Source organism: Lithobates pipiens, unplaced genomic scaffold (assembly GCF_037356315.1).
Source record: "Lithobates pipiens isolate NorthernLeopardFrog02 unplaced genomic scaffold, aLitPip1_a1.2 Scaffold_17, whole genome shotgun sequence".
NCBI classification, from domain to species: Eukaryota; Metazoa; Chordata; class Amphibia; order Anura; family Ranidae; genus Lithobates; species Lithobates pipiens.
In genome coordinates, this window is record NW_027507755.1 from 9,218,285 (window position 1) to 9,235,365 (window position 17,081).

Consider the following 17,081-nt stretch of genomic DNA (forward strand, 5'->3'; position numbering starts at 1 on the left):
TGCTTTAAAAATCCTGCCCACACAACCCCTTCACAAGCACATAAATGGCCGAGGATGGGCACAGGGGGACATGGACATGATTTGGAGATTACCTAGCCTCCCTCCAAACCCATTTGTATGGGTTGTGGAGCTGGTGGGGCACTGAGCGAGTCTCAGCCTTGACAGCTGCACCTGCCAGGAGTCAAGTGCTGGAACTTGTTCCAGCACTTGGCTCCACTGCAGGATTCAGCCCAGATTCGCAGGACACTGGGATGTACGTGAAATCCTGGGACGATCCCGGTGAATCCGGGACAGATGGGAGGTATGCAATAGGTACTGGTATATTCCTGTGAATATACCTAGCTTTATTTATGAGCTACATAACATTAAAGTGGTTATAAACCCTTGCATATACCCAGTGAAGTGACTGATGCACAGATGAATCAAATCCTCCTACATATGTTGTACCAGTTTATTTGCAGCGTCTCTTCTGTATAGCAGTACAAAATGTGGGATTTATACAGCCCGAGAACGGACACCACCCAATCAGACAGCACACAAAAACAGAGCTGAGGCTGTCTATCACAGGCTGTGAGCTAAAGATCCCTCCTGTTACATTTTTAATCTCTTGGATAAAGAAAACCTGTCAGAATTGACTCATGCAGATAGAGAAAGGAGGCAGCAAACAGAAATGACACTTAGTGCTCTGGATTGAGACAAGTACACACTATAGAGTGATATGCTTTGTTCATGTTTCATATGCAAGGTCTACAACCACTTTAACTGCAAGTGCACACATGACCTCCTTTTCTGCATTTAAACAATGCTCTCAGGGCAGCTCAACAGGTCTACACATGGAAAAAAGCATACCTGGAAAAAGTCACATTTTTCTTGTAGAGCCTTCCTCTTCTCATTCAACGCATTTAAATCATTCTGATAAAGCAACCTCTGCTTCTGCCATTGTTTAGCCTGAATGTTATATTCCTGTAATTGAGAGATCAGAAATATAAAAGGGCGGTACAAATTTCATCATTGTAAGACCCATACCGTTTCTTTTTTACCAATACACATAGTTTTCTCAACAAAGCTGGAGTTTTACCCGACAACATTAATCAGAAAGGTGATTGGCTACTAAGACTCTGCACTTTGCACACCACTGCTCCACACATCACTGAATAAGCATGTTATTCCGGTACCTTGAAAGGCTCCTAGCGAATAATTTACGTGTACAATGACAGTAATTACACCGTTAATTAGAGCGCGCTGAACCTTCTGTAAATTGCTGCACTCAGAAATTACTGTTTACTCAATGAATCAAAGCGATCACAGCCAATAAAAACAACAAACTACTGAGAAACGGCTCCGGTACACCACGGGGATTTGCAGCATTATATCAGTCAGAGACAAGCTAAGCACCAGAAGAGATTTCTTAATTACAGCGCAGAGACGGAGAGACGGAGATAAAACAACCTCACAGGAATTAATGGGCCATCACCACATAGCGCACCAAGGAAGAGAGGATTCTGCCTGCTGTATGGTCCAAAATAACAAAAGAAGCGAAGCATTCGAAGGGGAATGACATCCTTTATAAGAAGAACTCACTGTTGCCCCCACATTATACAGTTAAAAAAAAATAAAAAAAATATAGTAAATAAAGAAAAAAAATTCTAGAAATTCTAGAGTCGGATTCTAATATTTTAGATACAAGTCTATTAGGGTTGCACTGATATCACATTATTAAGACCGAGTAGAAGTAACGATACTTTTTTCAAGTACTCGCCGATAACGATTACCAACACTTTTTTTTTTTTTTTAAAGTATGGGATTTTTTTCATACTTACCTAGGTGGATGCAGGTGGAGGTGGATACACCATCTGTCCAAAGCTGCATCTGTCCCCTGGCACCTCCACACTGAGAACCGAGCGATCAAACATCGCCGCTGGCTCGGTTCTCACAGCTCTCTGCTCTACTCCCTCCTCGCTCATCGGAGGGTAGATCTGTGGAAGGGCAGGGAGCCAGGGGCGTAACTATAGGGGGTGCCCCTCTCCTGCTCCATGCATTGCCGCTCAGTCCGATGTCTGTTCTCCCCAGCCAGAGTTCCCCCCCCCCCCCCCCCCCCCCCCCCCCCCCACACTGCATACTTCTCCCGTGTAAGCAAACTTTAAGTACACAGATGCAGTGCAGCCCTATGAGAGCTTAGAGCAGTAGTTTTTTTTTTTTTTTTAAACAATAATTTTTATTATTTTTTACAATGTATAGTTGTTTTTTGTTTTTACAATTTAACTTTTAAATATTTATTACACATTTTCCCCTTTATTTTATTATTATTTTTTAAATTAATCCTGTTGGGGGGTGTTTGGTGAGATATCAGGGGCCCGAAACAGACCCCTGACATCTCCCCTTTGAGAAAGGGAAAGAAGCTGAGGAAAGATATTCCCCATTCCCCTTCTCTGCAGCCTCAGCTGCACTGAAAATTAAATGGACAGGAGACAGAGGCTCCTCTTCATTCATAAACTGAGACATCATAAAAGTTTACGAACGGACATTCATAACACAGTGATCACTGTGTGTGTGTGTGTGTGTGTGTGTGTGTGTGTGTGTGTGTGTGTGTGTGTGTGTGTGTGTGTGTGTGTGTGTGTGTGTGAGATTAAGAGAGCAGTGCCACTCTGAGTGCAGTATGTCAGTTAAAATTCAATGTTTAATAAACGTAAGATAAACTCACATTTTGAGAAGACATCAGCCTCAGGAACCACCGGAGCCGCCGGGAACTGCTGACCACCACCGCTGCCCAGCTGGACTACAGAAGCCCAAGCTACTAATGCCCTGCACATTATATCTCACCAAAATGTGAGTTGATCTTATATATTTTCCATATCACACTAGCTGCGTTTCTAGGGCTCAAACTTTTTTTATTTTAATCACCGACTCTGCATTTGGAAAAGGAAGGAACCAGTAAATGACACCGATTTTCCGGCTCCTTCCTCCGCTCTCCATCCAGACAGGTCCAGGACGAGGGATGGGACCAAGGAAGGACACAGGGACAATCAATGCGGTGGGGACAGTTAGAAGCACCAGTCTCCCTAAGAGCCGTGAGGAGGAGGAGGAGGAGGAGGAGGAGGAGGGGCTGTCAGAAAAGCTATACGGGGAGATCAGTACTTATAACTGCCCCCACACCGATCATTTGTGAGGCTCAACACCCCCCCCCCGCTATGCCAAGGTCGCCATGTGTACTTGCCTGTTGCCAGGTATCAGGTCAAGCATTGGAGCATTTGCACGTGTAAAAGTACTCGTGCAAATGCTCGGTATTGGCATCAATACTAGTATTAGTGCAACCATAATGTCTATACAGGTTACACCTATAGAAAACAACACGAAAGGAACCAAACCTAAGATAATGTCTATACATGTCACAACCTGATCACGAACATGCAGTCGCTGTCCAATATCCTATATTCACAAGACGACAGTGTGTTTGGCAAACAAACCATTTCATTTAAATCCAATCAGATACACCCCTGTATTTCACAAATGTTAGTAAATCTAAAAGGAGATTGTATGATTGGATTATTGGGTGGCCAGCTTAAAGAGACCCTTTCACCAGATATTTTATTTCAACAATCTTTCCACGAGTTTAGTATGTACTTTAGCAGGTTTTAAGCATGTTATCCACCCATAAAAGCCCCCTCCCCCCCCCCCCCCCCCTATTGACATCCAAAAGCCTGGAGACATCTTGTAAGTGATGTCAGCAGCCCTAGCAGAGTCAGAGCTGTCACTTAAAGTGGTAGTAAACACTTTATTTTTACCTACAGGAAACCTTAGAATAAAGCTTACATGTAGGTAAAATGAATATATTTCCTAAACGTGCACCATTTAGGAGATATTATTTATGTACCTATATGGAGCCATCAATTTATGCAAGGCTTAGATATTCTAGTGAGCAGCAGCTGGTAACTTCACCGGCGCATGCACTCTGAAGGAACGGCATACCTGTGTCACAGCCGATACTCCCATACGCATGCATGGGAGTGACATCATCGTGGCTTGTCCAGATGGCCAGAGTCCCCCAAACCTGGAAGGAAGATTGGGTGAAAATAGAAGCCTCTGCAGCAGGGACAGCGTGACACTGGAGAACTTCTTTACTGGACACTTATACCCCCTTTCCCACCCAGGCCAATTTTCAGCAATGTTGAATGACAAATCGAGGTCATGCAATACTGTACCCAAATAACATTTTTAGCATTTTCTGCCCCCCAAAATAGAGATTTTTTTTTTTGGTATTTGATCACCTTTTATGTTGTTTTTTTGCCAAACAAAAAAGGACCGAAAAAAAAAAAATAAAAAATAAAGTTTCTGTTTGTTATAAAATTTAGTAAATAAGTTTTCTCTTTCACTGATGGGCATTGGTAAGGTGGCACTGATGAGGCACGAATATGCAGCACTGATGGGTGGCACAGATGAGGAGGCACTGATGGGCATCTCTAATGGGCACCGATTGGCACCCCTGGTGGGTCTGCATTGATGATCAATGCGCTAATTATCAGCGCAGACCCCCCTGTAAGGATAGCTACTGATCGGCTCTCCTCTACCTGTGCCTTTTCAGCGCGAAGAGGAAAAGCTGACAAAAAATAAAAATAAAAAAAAAAATGTCCCGAAATACATCCCTGGGAATTACAGGCCAGTTAGCCTAACATCAATAGTATGTAAACTCTTGGAGGGGATGATAAGGGACTATATACAAGATTTTAGTAATGAGAACGGTATCATTAGCAGTAATCAGCATGGATTCATGAAGAATCGTTTTTGCCAAACCATTAGTTATATTAGTGGGCGGCACAGTGGTGTAGTGGTTAGCACTCTCACCTAGCAGAAAGAAGGGTCGCTGGTTCAAATCCCAACCACGACACTACCTGCCTGGAGTTTGCATGTTCTCCCTGTGCCTGCGTGGGTTTCCTCCGGGTACTCCGGTTTCCTCCCACAAACCAAAGACATGCAGGTAGGTTAATTGGCTTCTGTCCAAAATTGGCCCTAGTATATGAATGGGGACCTTGGATTGTGGGCTCCTTGAGGGTAGGGACCAATGTGAGTGTGTAATGTACAGGGATGGGGATAATTGTAGACACTCAGGTTGAACTGGAAGGACTGGTGTCTTTATTCAACCTTACTAACTATGAAACTATGAATTAGTTATGAAGTTATGAAGAAAGGTTGCAAGCACTGAACTTATTCTCTGTGGAGAAGAGAAGCTTGAGAGGGGATATGATTTCTATATACAAATACCGTACTGGTGACCCCGCAATAGGGATAAAACTTTTTCGCGAAAGGGAGTTTAGCAAGACTCGTGGCCACTCATTAAAATAAGAAAAAAGGTTTAACCTTTAACCTTCACAGCTGGGTTTCCCACTGCGCATGCGCGAGCTGAGCTTTGTGAACGGTCATGCAGCCTTCTGGGACATATTAAATGTCCAAAAAGGTTTCAGGCAGCAGAAAAAGGGAGGGCAGAGTAATTCTCCACAGAAATCTTACCTGTCAGACCTAGGTACTCGGTACTCCTCCCCCTCCCCCCCCCCCAAAAAGTGGCTAAAGTACAAGGGGGAGCATAAAGTGGAACTTCACCCTAAAACATCTACCAAAAGGAACCTTGAGTATTGTAAAAAATATTTAAAAAGTGCAGGTATATTAATAAAAAATAAATAAAAAAAAAGGATGAGTAACCTCTCCATCTCTCTATATATACCCCTGATGACGCATTTTCATGACGAAACGTTGGGTGGAGCCAAGGACGTGTGACATAGGACGTCAACTGGGACACTGGTGGCCATTTTGTTGGTTGGAAACGCTGGTCGTTTCCATATGCCTGTCAGTATTTTCAAACATGTGAGTGTAATAGCTTTTTTTTTGTTTTTAATAAATTCATTACTTGGATGCCTGCGCAATAAGCGGTATTCTCTTTTACATTTACGTTGATGCTGGAGTTTATCGGTAGAATTCTTATATGTATGGAAGAGGTCTTTGAGGCCTTTTGCTCATTGGAAAGAGGATTTGTTTAAATCTCTGTGGAGTGGATCGATCTGTGCAGAAGGATCGTTGGGGCCCATAACCCAATACATTTATTATGTGTACCCTACACACTGATGGTAAGAGTCGGTAGTAATGGGTGTTGGCTATTCTATCCATCCTTATCCGGATTTATCTAATAGAGGACTTTGCCTTGATTGTCTTCAACTAGTTTACCATTGATGAACTTTATTGTTTATTTATTTGATTTTTTTAGCGCTACACCTCTTTATATTTTTTGTCATTGTGTCTAAGCAGTATAGTGTTAGCTGTTTTTTTTATTGCGTTTCAATGCAACAGATTAGAGACAGAGATGATAGAGACAGAGATGATAGAGACAGAGATGATAGAGACAGAGATGATAGAGACAGAGATGATAGAGACAGAGATGATAGAGACAGAGAGGATAGAGACAGAGAGGATAGAGACAGAGATGATAGAGAGACAGAGATGATAGAGACAGAGATGATAGAGACAGAGATGATAGAGACAGAGATGATAGAGACAGAGATGATAGAGACAGAGATGATACATTATATACACACGCTCCAAGATCTCTTCCATAAATATAAGAATTCCACCGATAAAACTCCAGCATCCACATAAACGTAAAAGAGCGCAGAAAAAAAAAAATATATAAAGTGTGTGTGTGTGCGCGTGTGAGGATCAAAAGGCTAATCTTTTAATGCAATTAGTAATCACTTATGGTTCAGTATTCATGCTGGGTTGTTCACCATCAGAATTATCAATTACCCACGATAAGGTCATGGCAGCCTCGCTAAACATGACCCAGACTACTGAATCAACAATAACACTGCATAGTCTATACCAGTGATGGCGAACCTTGGCACCCCAGATGTTTTGGAACTACATTTCCCATGATGCTCATGCACTCTGCAATGTAGGTGAGCATCATGGGAAATGTAGTTCCAAAACATCTGGAGTGCCAAGGTTCGCCATCACTGGTCTATACAATCACTGTAATGTGTGACATTACTACACTTGTGTAAACCATATCATCTGCAATAGACCAGGGCCGTGGTCTCAAAATTGCGGCTCATTGCGAGATTTTATTAGGCCCACAGGGGGACTCTGATAGGAACATAAACATAAGAGGGAAACGCTTCATGGGATCTCCTATGTTTTAATCATTTTTTTTTCTTTGTTCTGATACAGATTTTTTTTTTTTCCAACCCGTGAATATTTGTAAAATGTATTTGATGGCCCTTGTACTGAACAGTTTGGAGACCTCTGGACTAAAACACGTGGGTGAATAAAACTCTTTGGTGCTCAGATTGACTCAGCAGGTGGTTTTATCGAAGAAGAAGACGAAGACGAAGAAGACGAAGAAGACGAAGAAGACGAAGACGAAGACGAAGAAATGTGTCCAGCCCTGGACAGCAAAGTCATTTTTACTCAACTCGGATAGTAATCAGCGCTTCCATGGGGACACGTAATTTTTTGGATCTGTAAATACATTGCAGTTGTACGGTGGAAGGACCATACCCTTTAATATGTTAAGAACCGTTTAAAAAAAAAAAAAAAAAAAAAAAAAAAAAAGGGAAAATGTGCAAGCTTAGGTTATGTTATACAAACATTTTAGGCTTAATTCAGGTTGTAAACAAGTATAAGATATTTTTAGACACAGGACTGTAATTTTTTATTTTTTTGGGGAAAATTTTAAAAGGAAGGATCCTCATCCTGGTATTTTAGCTTTGTGAATTAAGCTTAATGTATTTTCATTTAAGTTTCATTAAGCCTTTATTTTCTGCCTAAACCTCTCTGCACCCTTTCCAGTCAAGAGCCGCACTCACCTCTAACTTCTGGGACAAACATATCAGCTCAGACTGGCTTTTCTCCTGCCCTGGAGTGCCTGCAATGGGCGCATTCTTCTGACTCTTCACACAATAAAACTGCAGTTTTTCATAACTTTTCTTCAGCTTACACAGCTAAAAAAAAAAAAAAAAAAAACAAGGATAAAAGAAAAACAGACTACTGAACATGGAGGAGATCGGTGCCTTTCCAAGAAACAGAAAAGTCTTATATAAAATATACAGTGTATAGTCTATGAACATAGTATCCATGTTTTCATGGAAAAAAAAAGTTTGAAGTGTGTAAAGGATGCACAGCTGTATGCAGAGGGTTAACTGAGTCTTTGTGCTCTGAAAGAAAGAAAAGAAGAGAGAAAAGAGAGAAAAGAAAAAAAGGCACAACTCTTACACACACACACACACACACACACACACACACACACACACAGTTGTGCTTATAAGTTTACATACCCTGGCAGAATTTATGATTTCTTGGCCATTTTTCAGAGAAAATTTAACAACACAAAACACTTTTCTTTCAGTCATAGCATTTGTCTGAAGCCGTTATTTTTAATCAACTGCGTTTACTCTTTTACGTGTGTGTATAAAAGGTCAGTGCGTTTCTGGACTCCAGACAGACCCTTGCATCTTTCATGCAGTGCTGCACTGACATTTCTGGATTCTGGGGAAAGCAAAAGAATCGTCAAAGGATCTGCGGGAAACGGTAGCTTTACTGTATAAAACAGGAAAGGGATATAAAAAGATATCCAAGGAATTGAGAATGCCAATCAGCAGTGTTCAAACTCTAATCAAGAAGTGGAAAATGAGGGCTTCTGTTGAAACCAAACCACAGTCAGGTAGACCAACTAGACATTCAGCCACAACTGCCAGGAAAATTGTTCAGGATGCAAAGAAAAACCCACAAATAACTTCAGGGGAAATACAGGACTCTCTGAAAACATGTGGTGTCGCTGTTTAAAGATGCACAATAGGGAGGCACTTGAAAAATGGGCTGCATGGTCGAGTCGCCAGAAGAAAGCCATTACTATGCAAATGCCACAAAGTATCCCACTTACAATACGCCAAACAGCACAGAGACAAGCCTCAAACCTTCTGGAACAAAGTCATTTGGAGTGACGAGACCAAAAGTTAGCTTTTTGGCCACAGCTATAAACGCTATATTTGGAGAGGAGTCAACAAGGCCTATGATGAAAGGTACACCATTCCTACTGTGAAACACAGAGGTGGATCGCTGATTTTTTGGGGATGTGCGAGCTACAAAGGCACAGGAAATTTGGTCAAAATTGTTGGCAAGATGAATGCAGAAAGTTATCAAAAAATACTGGAGGAACATTTGTATTCATGAGCCAGGAAGCTGCGCATGGGACATACTTGGACATTCCAATGATCCAAAACACAAGGCCAAGTCGACCTGTCATTGGCTACAGCAGAATAAAGTGAAGGTTCTGGAGTGGAAATCTTAGTCTTCTGACCTCAATATCATTGAGCCACTCTGGGGAGATCTCAATACGTGCAGTTCATACTAATAATTTACAGGAACTGGAGGCTTTTTGCCAAGAGGAAGGAGCAGCTTTACCATCTGAGAAGATAAAGAGCCTCGTCCTCAAATACCACAAAAGACTTCAAGCTGTTATTGACGTTAAAGGGCAATACACAGTATTAAGAACTGGGGTATGTAAACTTTTGATCAGCATCATTTGGGTAGTTTCTGTTGTGATTATGATTTAAAAAGAGTAAACACAGTTTATTGATAGTAAATGGCTTCAGAAAAACATTAATCATGAGTGAAAAATGTTTACGTTTTATCATATTCTCTGAAAAATGGTCAAGAAATCAAATTCTGCCAGGGTATAAAAATTATGAGCACAACTGTATGTCCAATCCTCATAGTGCAGGCTTCCCCTAGTGCAGAGATGGTGAACACTGGCACCCCAGATGTTTTAGAACTACATTTCCCATGATGCTCATGCACTCTGCAGTGTAGTGGAGCATAATGGGAAATGTAGTTCCAAAACATCTGGGGTGCCAAGGTTCGCCATCACTGACCTAGTGGGCAATAGTGAGTGTCTCAAGCAACAGTAGTCTAGGGTGGGCGATAATGAGTGTCCAACCATAAGTAAAGCAGGGTTCCATAATGTGCGATAAGGAGTTTGAGCTCAAACACTAACTGTCTGGAAATCACAATTGGCTGAGGCCTGGGCTACAGAGGGACAGCTCACAGCAGGATCAATTAATGGCAGAGATCACTCTGTAAATTCCAGATGGGTACCTTGAAATACCAAGCAATCATATATCATTTTTTTTCTAGCACGAACTTGAAAAATGACTGGAATTTTACATAAAATTATAAAGTAGCTCTCCAGTCCCCTTAATGAATAAACCTTCACAACAAGTAGAACTGAAGGCCAACATTACATTATTAAAGAGGAACTGTAAAGGAAACCAAAAAAGGTTAATAAACCCGTAAAAGTAGAACTAAAAAGGCAAAAAAATGTTTTCCCATGTTTGATAAAGTAAGAGAGGGTTATAACCCCTGTTAGGTTTTTGTTTTTCCCGCCATCTGTGCCCCACTGGGTATAAATCAAAGTCAAATCTTCTGGACACAGATGACACAGCTTTAGGTGTCATTTGGTAGAGTTAGTTGCGGTGTATGGAAAATGAAGTAGCATTTCACTTATATGTACTTCCCCCACTTAGTAAATGAGCAAATGTTTAGTAAAATTCTCCTATAACATTTTACCCACCAAACACAGTATGCTGTTTATCTGATTGTAATCTTTTAAACGTGGGATGCCTGAATAAAAAGATAATCCCTTAGTAGCTGAGCGCCATCTTGTGGCCATTTGTAAGAACAACTTAAATAGAACAAAATTCTCACAAAAGAATACTTTGTTTTATAGGGTGTTGTAAATTAAACATGATTGCATTATCTAATATTATTAATAATATTAAATAATAATTATTCACTATCCCTGCACTGTAGACTCCTTGTGCAACCACTTCAATACCAGGCACTTTCACCCACTTCCTGCCCAGGCCAAATTTTCAGCTCCCAGAGCTGTCACACTTTGAATGACTGAAATGACTGAAATTGCGTGGTCATCCAACACTGTACCCATATCAAATTTTTATCATTTTTTTTTTTTCAAACAAAATAGAGAGATTTCTTTTTGTATTTCATCACCTATTTTTATTAAATAAAATTAAAGACTGAAAAGTTTAAATAAAAAATCCATCTTTCTTCATAAATTTAGGGCAAAATGTATTCTGCTACATTTCCTTGGTGAAGATAACCCAAATCAGTGTATATTATTTAGATTGTAGGGAAGTTATAGAGTTCAGAAAATATGGGATATATCTGAATATTGATCACACCTGATGTACCGACAACCCATCTCATTTATTTATATTTATTATTAACAAAAGTACAAAATAGTGTTTTTTTTATTTTTTTAATTGTGTATATCGCGGAAACAAAACAAACAAAAACACAGGAGGTGATCAAATACCACCAAAAGAAAGCTCTATTTGTGGGAAAAAGGAAATCTACTTTGTTTGGGTACAACATCTCACAACCGCGCAATTGTCAGTTAAAGTAAAGAAGTGCGGTATCGCAAAAAACAGTATTTTTTTGTACCCATCGTAAAATCCTTTTCTCTGTAATTCACCGACTGACACAGCTCCTCTCTGTAACAAATGGGTTGTTAGCCTTATCACTAGGAGAATACTAGGCATAGTTGTAAACACAACACTCAGAACTCTTAGTCCCGCCCGGGGGGCGGTCCCTCAGGCTACAACTCCCCACCCTGCAAAACAGCATCAGTACATCAACAAGCAGTATAACGTAAAGATAAAAAAGGAGGGGTGGGTACTGTGTCGGTCTGAATTACAGAGAAAAGGATTTCACGGTGAGTACAAAAAAAATAAAAATAAAAATCCTATTTTCTCTTATATTCGCCGACCGACACAGCTCCTCTCTGTAGCAAATGGGACATCCTCAAGCAGTGCCAAACGAGGGGTGGGAAAATCAGCATAAAACTTCAACCACCATGGCAAGTGGGAACTAGTGAAACTATACCCACAAAAAACAAAACAAAAACCAGGGTATCCTCAACAGGAGTGATCACCCAAGACCGCACCAAACTGCGGAAGTAATGCAACAGTGCATTAACCTAACAGTACTGCATTTTTAAATTGAAAAACCAGGAAAATTTTTTTTTAATATAATATATATATATATATATATATATATATATATATATACACAGTGGTGTGAAAAAGTGTTTGCCCCCTTCCTCATTTCCTGTTCCTTTGCATGTTTGTCACACTTAAGTGTTTCGGAACATCAAACCAATTTAAACAATAGTCAAGGACAACACAAGTAAACACAAAATGCAATTTGTAAATGAAGGTGTTTATTATTAAAGGTGAAAAAAAATCCAAACCATCATGGCCCTGTGTGAAAAAGTGATTGCCCCCTAAACCTAATAACTGGTTGGGCCACCCTTAGCAGCAACAACTGCAACCAAGCGTTTGCGATAACGTGCAATGAGGCTTTTACAGCGTCCTGGAGGAATTTTGGCCCACTCATCTTTGCAGAATTGTCCTAATTCAGTTACATTAGAGGGTTTTCGAGTATGAACGGCCTTTTTAAGGTCATACCACAACATCTCAATAGGATTCAGGTCAGGACTTTGGCTAGGCCACTCCAAAGTCTTCATTTTGTTTTTCTTCAGCCATTCGGTGGTGGACTTGCTGGTGTGTTTAGGATCATTGTCCTGCTGCAGAACCCAAGTTCGTTTCAGCTTGAGTACACAAACAGATGGTCGGACATTCTCCTTCAGGATCTCTTGGTAGACAGCAGAATTCATAGTTCCTTTTATCACGGCAAGTCTTCCAGGTCCTGAAGCAGCAAAACAGCCCCAGACCATCACACTACCACCACCATATTTTACTGTTGGTATAATGTTCTTTTTATGAAATGCAGTGTTCCTTCTACGCCAGATATACTTGGACACACACCTTCCAAAGAGTTCCACTTTTGTCTCATCGGTCCACAGAATGTTGTCCCAAAAGTCTTGGGGATCATCAAGATGTGTTGTGGAGAAATTGAGACGAGCTTTGATGTTCTTTTTGCTCAGCAGTGGTTTTCTCCTTGGAACTCTGCCATGCAGGCCATTTTTGCCCAGTCTTTTCCTGATGGTGGAGGCATGAACGCTGACCTTAACTGAGGCAAGTGAGGCCTGCAGTTCCTTGGACGTTGTTGTGGGGTCTTTTGTGACCTCTTGGATGAGTCGTCGCTGCGCTCTTGGGGTAATTTTGGGCGGCCGGCCACTCCTGGGAAGGTTCACCACTGTTCCATGTCTTCGCCATTTGTGGATAATGGCTCTCACTGTGGTTCGCTGGATTCCCAAAGCTTTGGAAATGGCTTTATAACCCTTTCCAGACTGATAGATCTCAATTACTTTCTTTCTCAATTGTTCCTGAATTTCTTTGGGTCTCGGCATGATGTGTAGCTTTTAAGGATCTTCTGGTGGACCTTACTGTGTCAAGCAGCTCCTATTTAAGTGATGCCTTGATTGTGAACAGGTGTGGCAATAATCAGGCCTGGGTGTGGCTAGAGAAATTGAACTCAGGTGTGGACAACCACAGTTATAGTATGTTTTAACAAGGGGGGGCAATCACTTTTTCACACAGGGCCATGATGGTTTGGATTTTTTTTCACCTTTAATAATAAACACCTTCATTTACAAATTGCATTTTGTGTTTACTTGTGTTGTCCTTGACTATTGTTTAAATTGGTTTGATGTTCCGAAACACTTAAGTGTGACAAACATGCAAAGGAACAGGAAATGAGGAAGGGGGCAAACACTTTTTCACACCACTGTATATATATATATTTTTTTTTTTTTTTTTTTTTTTTTATATTACACATACACATATATATATACACACACACACGGTCGCCTGCAAAACAGGCATCAGCCGATGCACTGACGTCTACCGTGTAGTACTTGGCAAACGTATGGACGGACGACCAGGTCGCCGCCTTACACACATGAGCAACCGACCATTGGTGTCAGAAGGCCCAAGACATTCTTATTGCCCTTGTGGAGTGGGCCGTGACCGGAAAGGGGGGCACCTGCCCCTTCAAGGCGTAGGCTTGTACTACAATCTGTCTGAGCCACCTGGAAATGGTGGCCGACGAGACCGCCATGCCTTTCTTTGGACCAGCCATCGAAACAAACAGCGAGTCTGACTTCCGAAAAAGGAGCAGTGGCAGACAAATACACATTCAGAGCCCTAACCACGTCAAGAGCGTGAAGGGCCACCTCCTTAGGGTGTTTCGGCTTAGGACACAGAGATGGTAATACAATGTCCTCATTGATATGAAAAGCCGAGGTCACTTTCGAGGAGGAGAAAGAGAAGGAGAAGGAGAAGGAGAAGGAGAAGGAGAAGGAGAAGGAGAAGAAGACTGTTGCAGATGCAACACCACCTTATCCCTGTGGATAACCAGATAGGGCAACTTGCAAGACAAGGCTGCCAGTTCCGAAACCCTCCTGGCCGATGTGATGGCCACTAGAAAGACCACCTTCTGGGAAAGGATCAACAGGGGAATCTCCCTGATGTTTTGAAACGGCGGTTTTTGAAGCGCCGACAACACCAGGTTCAAATCCAAAAGGGGGTAACGGTGGACGCACCGGAAGGACTACATGTTGTACCCCCTGAACGAAGGTACTCACTAAGGAGTGCGATGTCAGAGGTCGCTGAAAAAAAAAAAAAAAAAAAAAGACAGCTAAGGCTGAAATTTGGCCTTTGATGGTGCTCATTGCCAATCTCTGGTCTACTCCTTGCTGGAGAAACAGCAGGATCCTAGATATGGAAAAAGAGCGCGGGTGCCATTATTTCTCCTCACACATGGAGATGTAGGCCTTCCAGATACGATGGTATATCTTCCGAGAAGAAGATTTCCGTGCTCTCAACATAGTTGGAATTACCGAGTCTGTCAGACCCCCCGGTTGCTCAACACCTGGCTCTCAATAGCCATGTCGTTAAAGCAGGATGGAGAATTAGACTTTGAGGCAGAAGGTCCTCTTGCAGCAGCAGTCGCCAGGGAGCATCTGCCACCAGATGTACCAGGTCTGCGTACCAAGGACGCTGAGGCCAATCTGGGGCAACCAGTATCACTGGGATCCCCTCGGCTTCCACTCTGCGAAGCAGACTTGGCAACAGTTTCAGTGGAGGAAAGGCATAGATCAGCTGGTACTGATCCCACGGAGCCACCAGCGCGTCTGATGCGTCGGCCCACGTATCTTGTCCTTCTCCACACCCGGATGTAAATGGCTGACAGGGCCGGTACGTGTCACTCTGCCCACCGAAGCATGCGATCGGCCTCCCGTGCAGCGGCTGAGCTTCTTGTTCCCACTTGGTGATTGACGTACGCCACAGCCGTGGCATTGTCTGACTGTATTCTGATCGGACGCCCTTGAAGTCTCATCGACCATGTGCAGAGGCACAGCCTGATCGCTCTCAATTCGAGCAGATTGATCGGCAACTCAGATTCTTCCATCGACCAGAGGCCCTGAGCCCACTGAACCCCCATCACTCCACCCCAGCCGGATAGATTGGCGTCCATCATTATCACCGTCCATTTCAGAGGAATTTCTGGACTGAATCATCGGGGATCTCAACCACCAAATCAGTGAGTCTCTGACTGACTGGCTCACCTGGATCTGTTGATCCAGGGACAACTGAGATTTGTCCCATTTTGCCAAAATCTCCTTCTGCAGGACTCTGGTGTGGAACTGGGCATATGGTACTGCCTCAAAAGGAGGCTACCATGAGCCCCAGTACTTGCATGCAAAAGCAGAGTGACGACCACTTGTAGTCCCTCAGCAGTTTTACCGCGGATCTGAGAGTCTGCAATTTGTCTGAAGGGAGAAAAACTCTCGCTTCCTTGGAGTCCAGCAGCAATCCTAGGTACTCGAGACGCTGGGTCGGCACAATCAGCGACTTTTTGAGGTTCAACAGCCACCCAAATTCTTGCAGGGTCTGCACGGTGATCGCCACATCCTCCTCTAATTCTGAGGTGGAAGATGCCCTCAGGAGGAGATCGTCTAGGTATCCCACGATTGCGATCCCAAGTTGTCGCAGCAACGCCAAAACTGGAGCCAGTACCTTGGTAAAGACTCGGGGGGGCTGATGCCAAAACAAAAGGAAGAGCCCAAACTGGTAGTGGGCTTCCCCGACTGCAAATCGCAGAAACTTTTGATGCCAAAGGCATATGGGTATGTGCAGGTACGCATCCTGGATGTCCAAGGACGCCAGGGAGTCCCCTTGATGGAGTGCAGCGACTACTGAGCGAACTGATTCCATTCTGAACCTCTGCACTTTCACAAAGTGATTGAGGGCTTTTAGGTCCAAGATCGGACATACCCCTTACTTCTTGGGAACCACAAACAGATTTGAGTAGAATCCCTGGAAGCGTTCCAAGTCCGGAACAGGTACAATCACCCCGTGATTCAGCTAATCTCTTAACGCCCCAACAGGGCCTCCCGGCGAACCCAGCATACCCGTATGCTTGAGGGGAAGAATCTGTTTGGCGGCCAAGAGGGAAACTCTTGTAGCCTGTGGAAATCAGATCAAAGACCCATTGGTTGGATAACCGGGAGGACCACCGGCTGCAAACTCTGAAGGCGACCCCCCACCCGAGACATGGGTGGGGCAAACCTTCATGCGGTAGCACTTTTATTCGCAGGCTTGTTAGGCTTGCGGTTCCAGGGACGCTTTTTACCGTCCGTGGGCGTCCTGTCGGCTGGGGACGCTTTGTCGAAGATCCGGGCGGACGAAGAAGCAGTTTGTGAGTGGAAAAAAAGAGGCTCCTTAGCCTTCTTGGCATGTGGGAGTAGGGTACTCTTACCACCGGTGGCATTTTTAATAATGTCATCGAATGAGGCTCCAAAGAGCCAGTCGCCAAGGAAGGGAAGATCCGTCAGGGATTTTTGGCTGCCTCGTCAGCAGATTAGCATTTTAGCCAAATTAGGCGCCTCGGCACCACAGCTGACACTGAAGCCCTGGATAACAGAGGTAGAGTATCCAGGGCCTTGTGACAGACGTACTTAAGGCCTTGCACTAGTTGGTCAGATAGTTCCACGCAGACAGGGGAAGCCTGCTGTTCTCCCAATTCAGGGTGCAAAAGTTTTGCCCACTCAGTCA

General features: G+C 43.0%; 1 protein-coding gene across 1 annotated transcript in view; it reads right to left on the reverse strand.

Moving 5' to 3' along the window:
* DEUP1 (deuterosome assembly protein 1) overlaps nt 1-17,081 on the reverse strand; it is a 94,508-nt gene that overhangs the window by 63,886 nt on the left and 13,541 nt on the right. Inside the window, exons 5-6 of the mRNA XM_077484989.1 lie at nt 7,848-7,982; nt 850-963 (exon numbers count right to left, since the gene is read on the reverse strand). Coding sequence (XP_077341115.1) covers nt 850-963; nt 7,848-7,982 — 249 coding nt within the window. The remainder of the gene's footprint in view (nt 1-849; nt 964-7,847; nt 7,983-17,081) is intronic.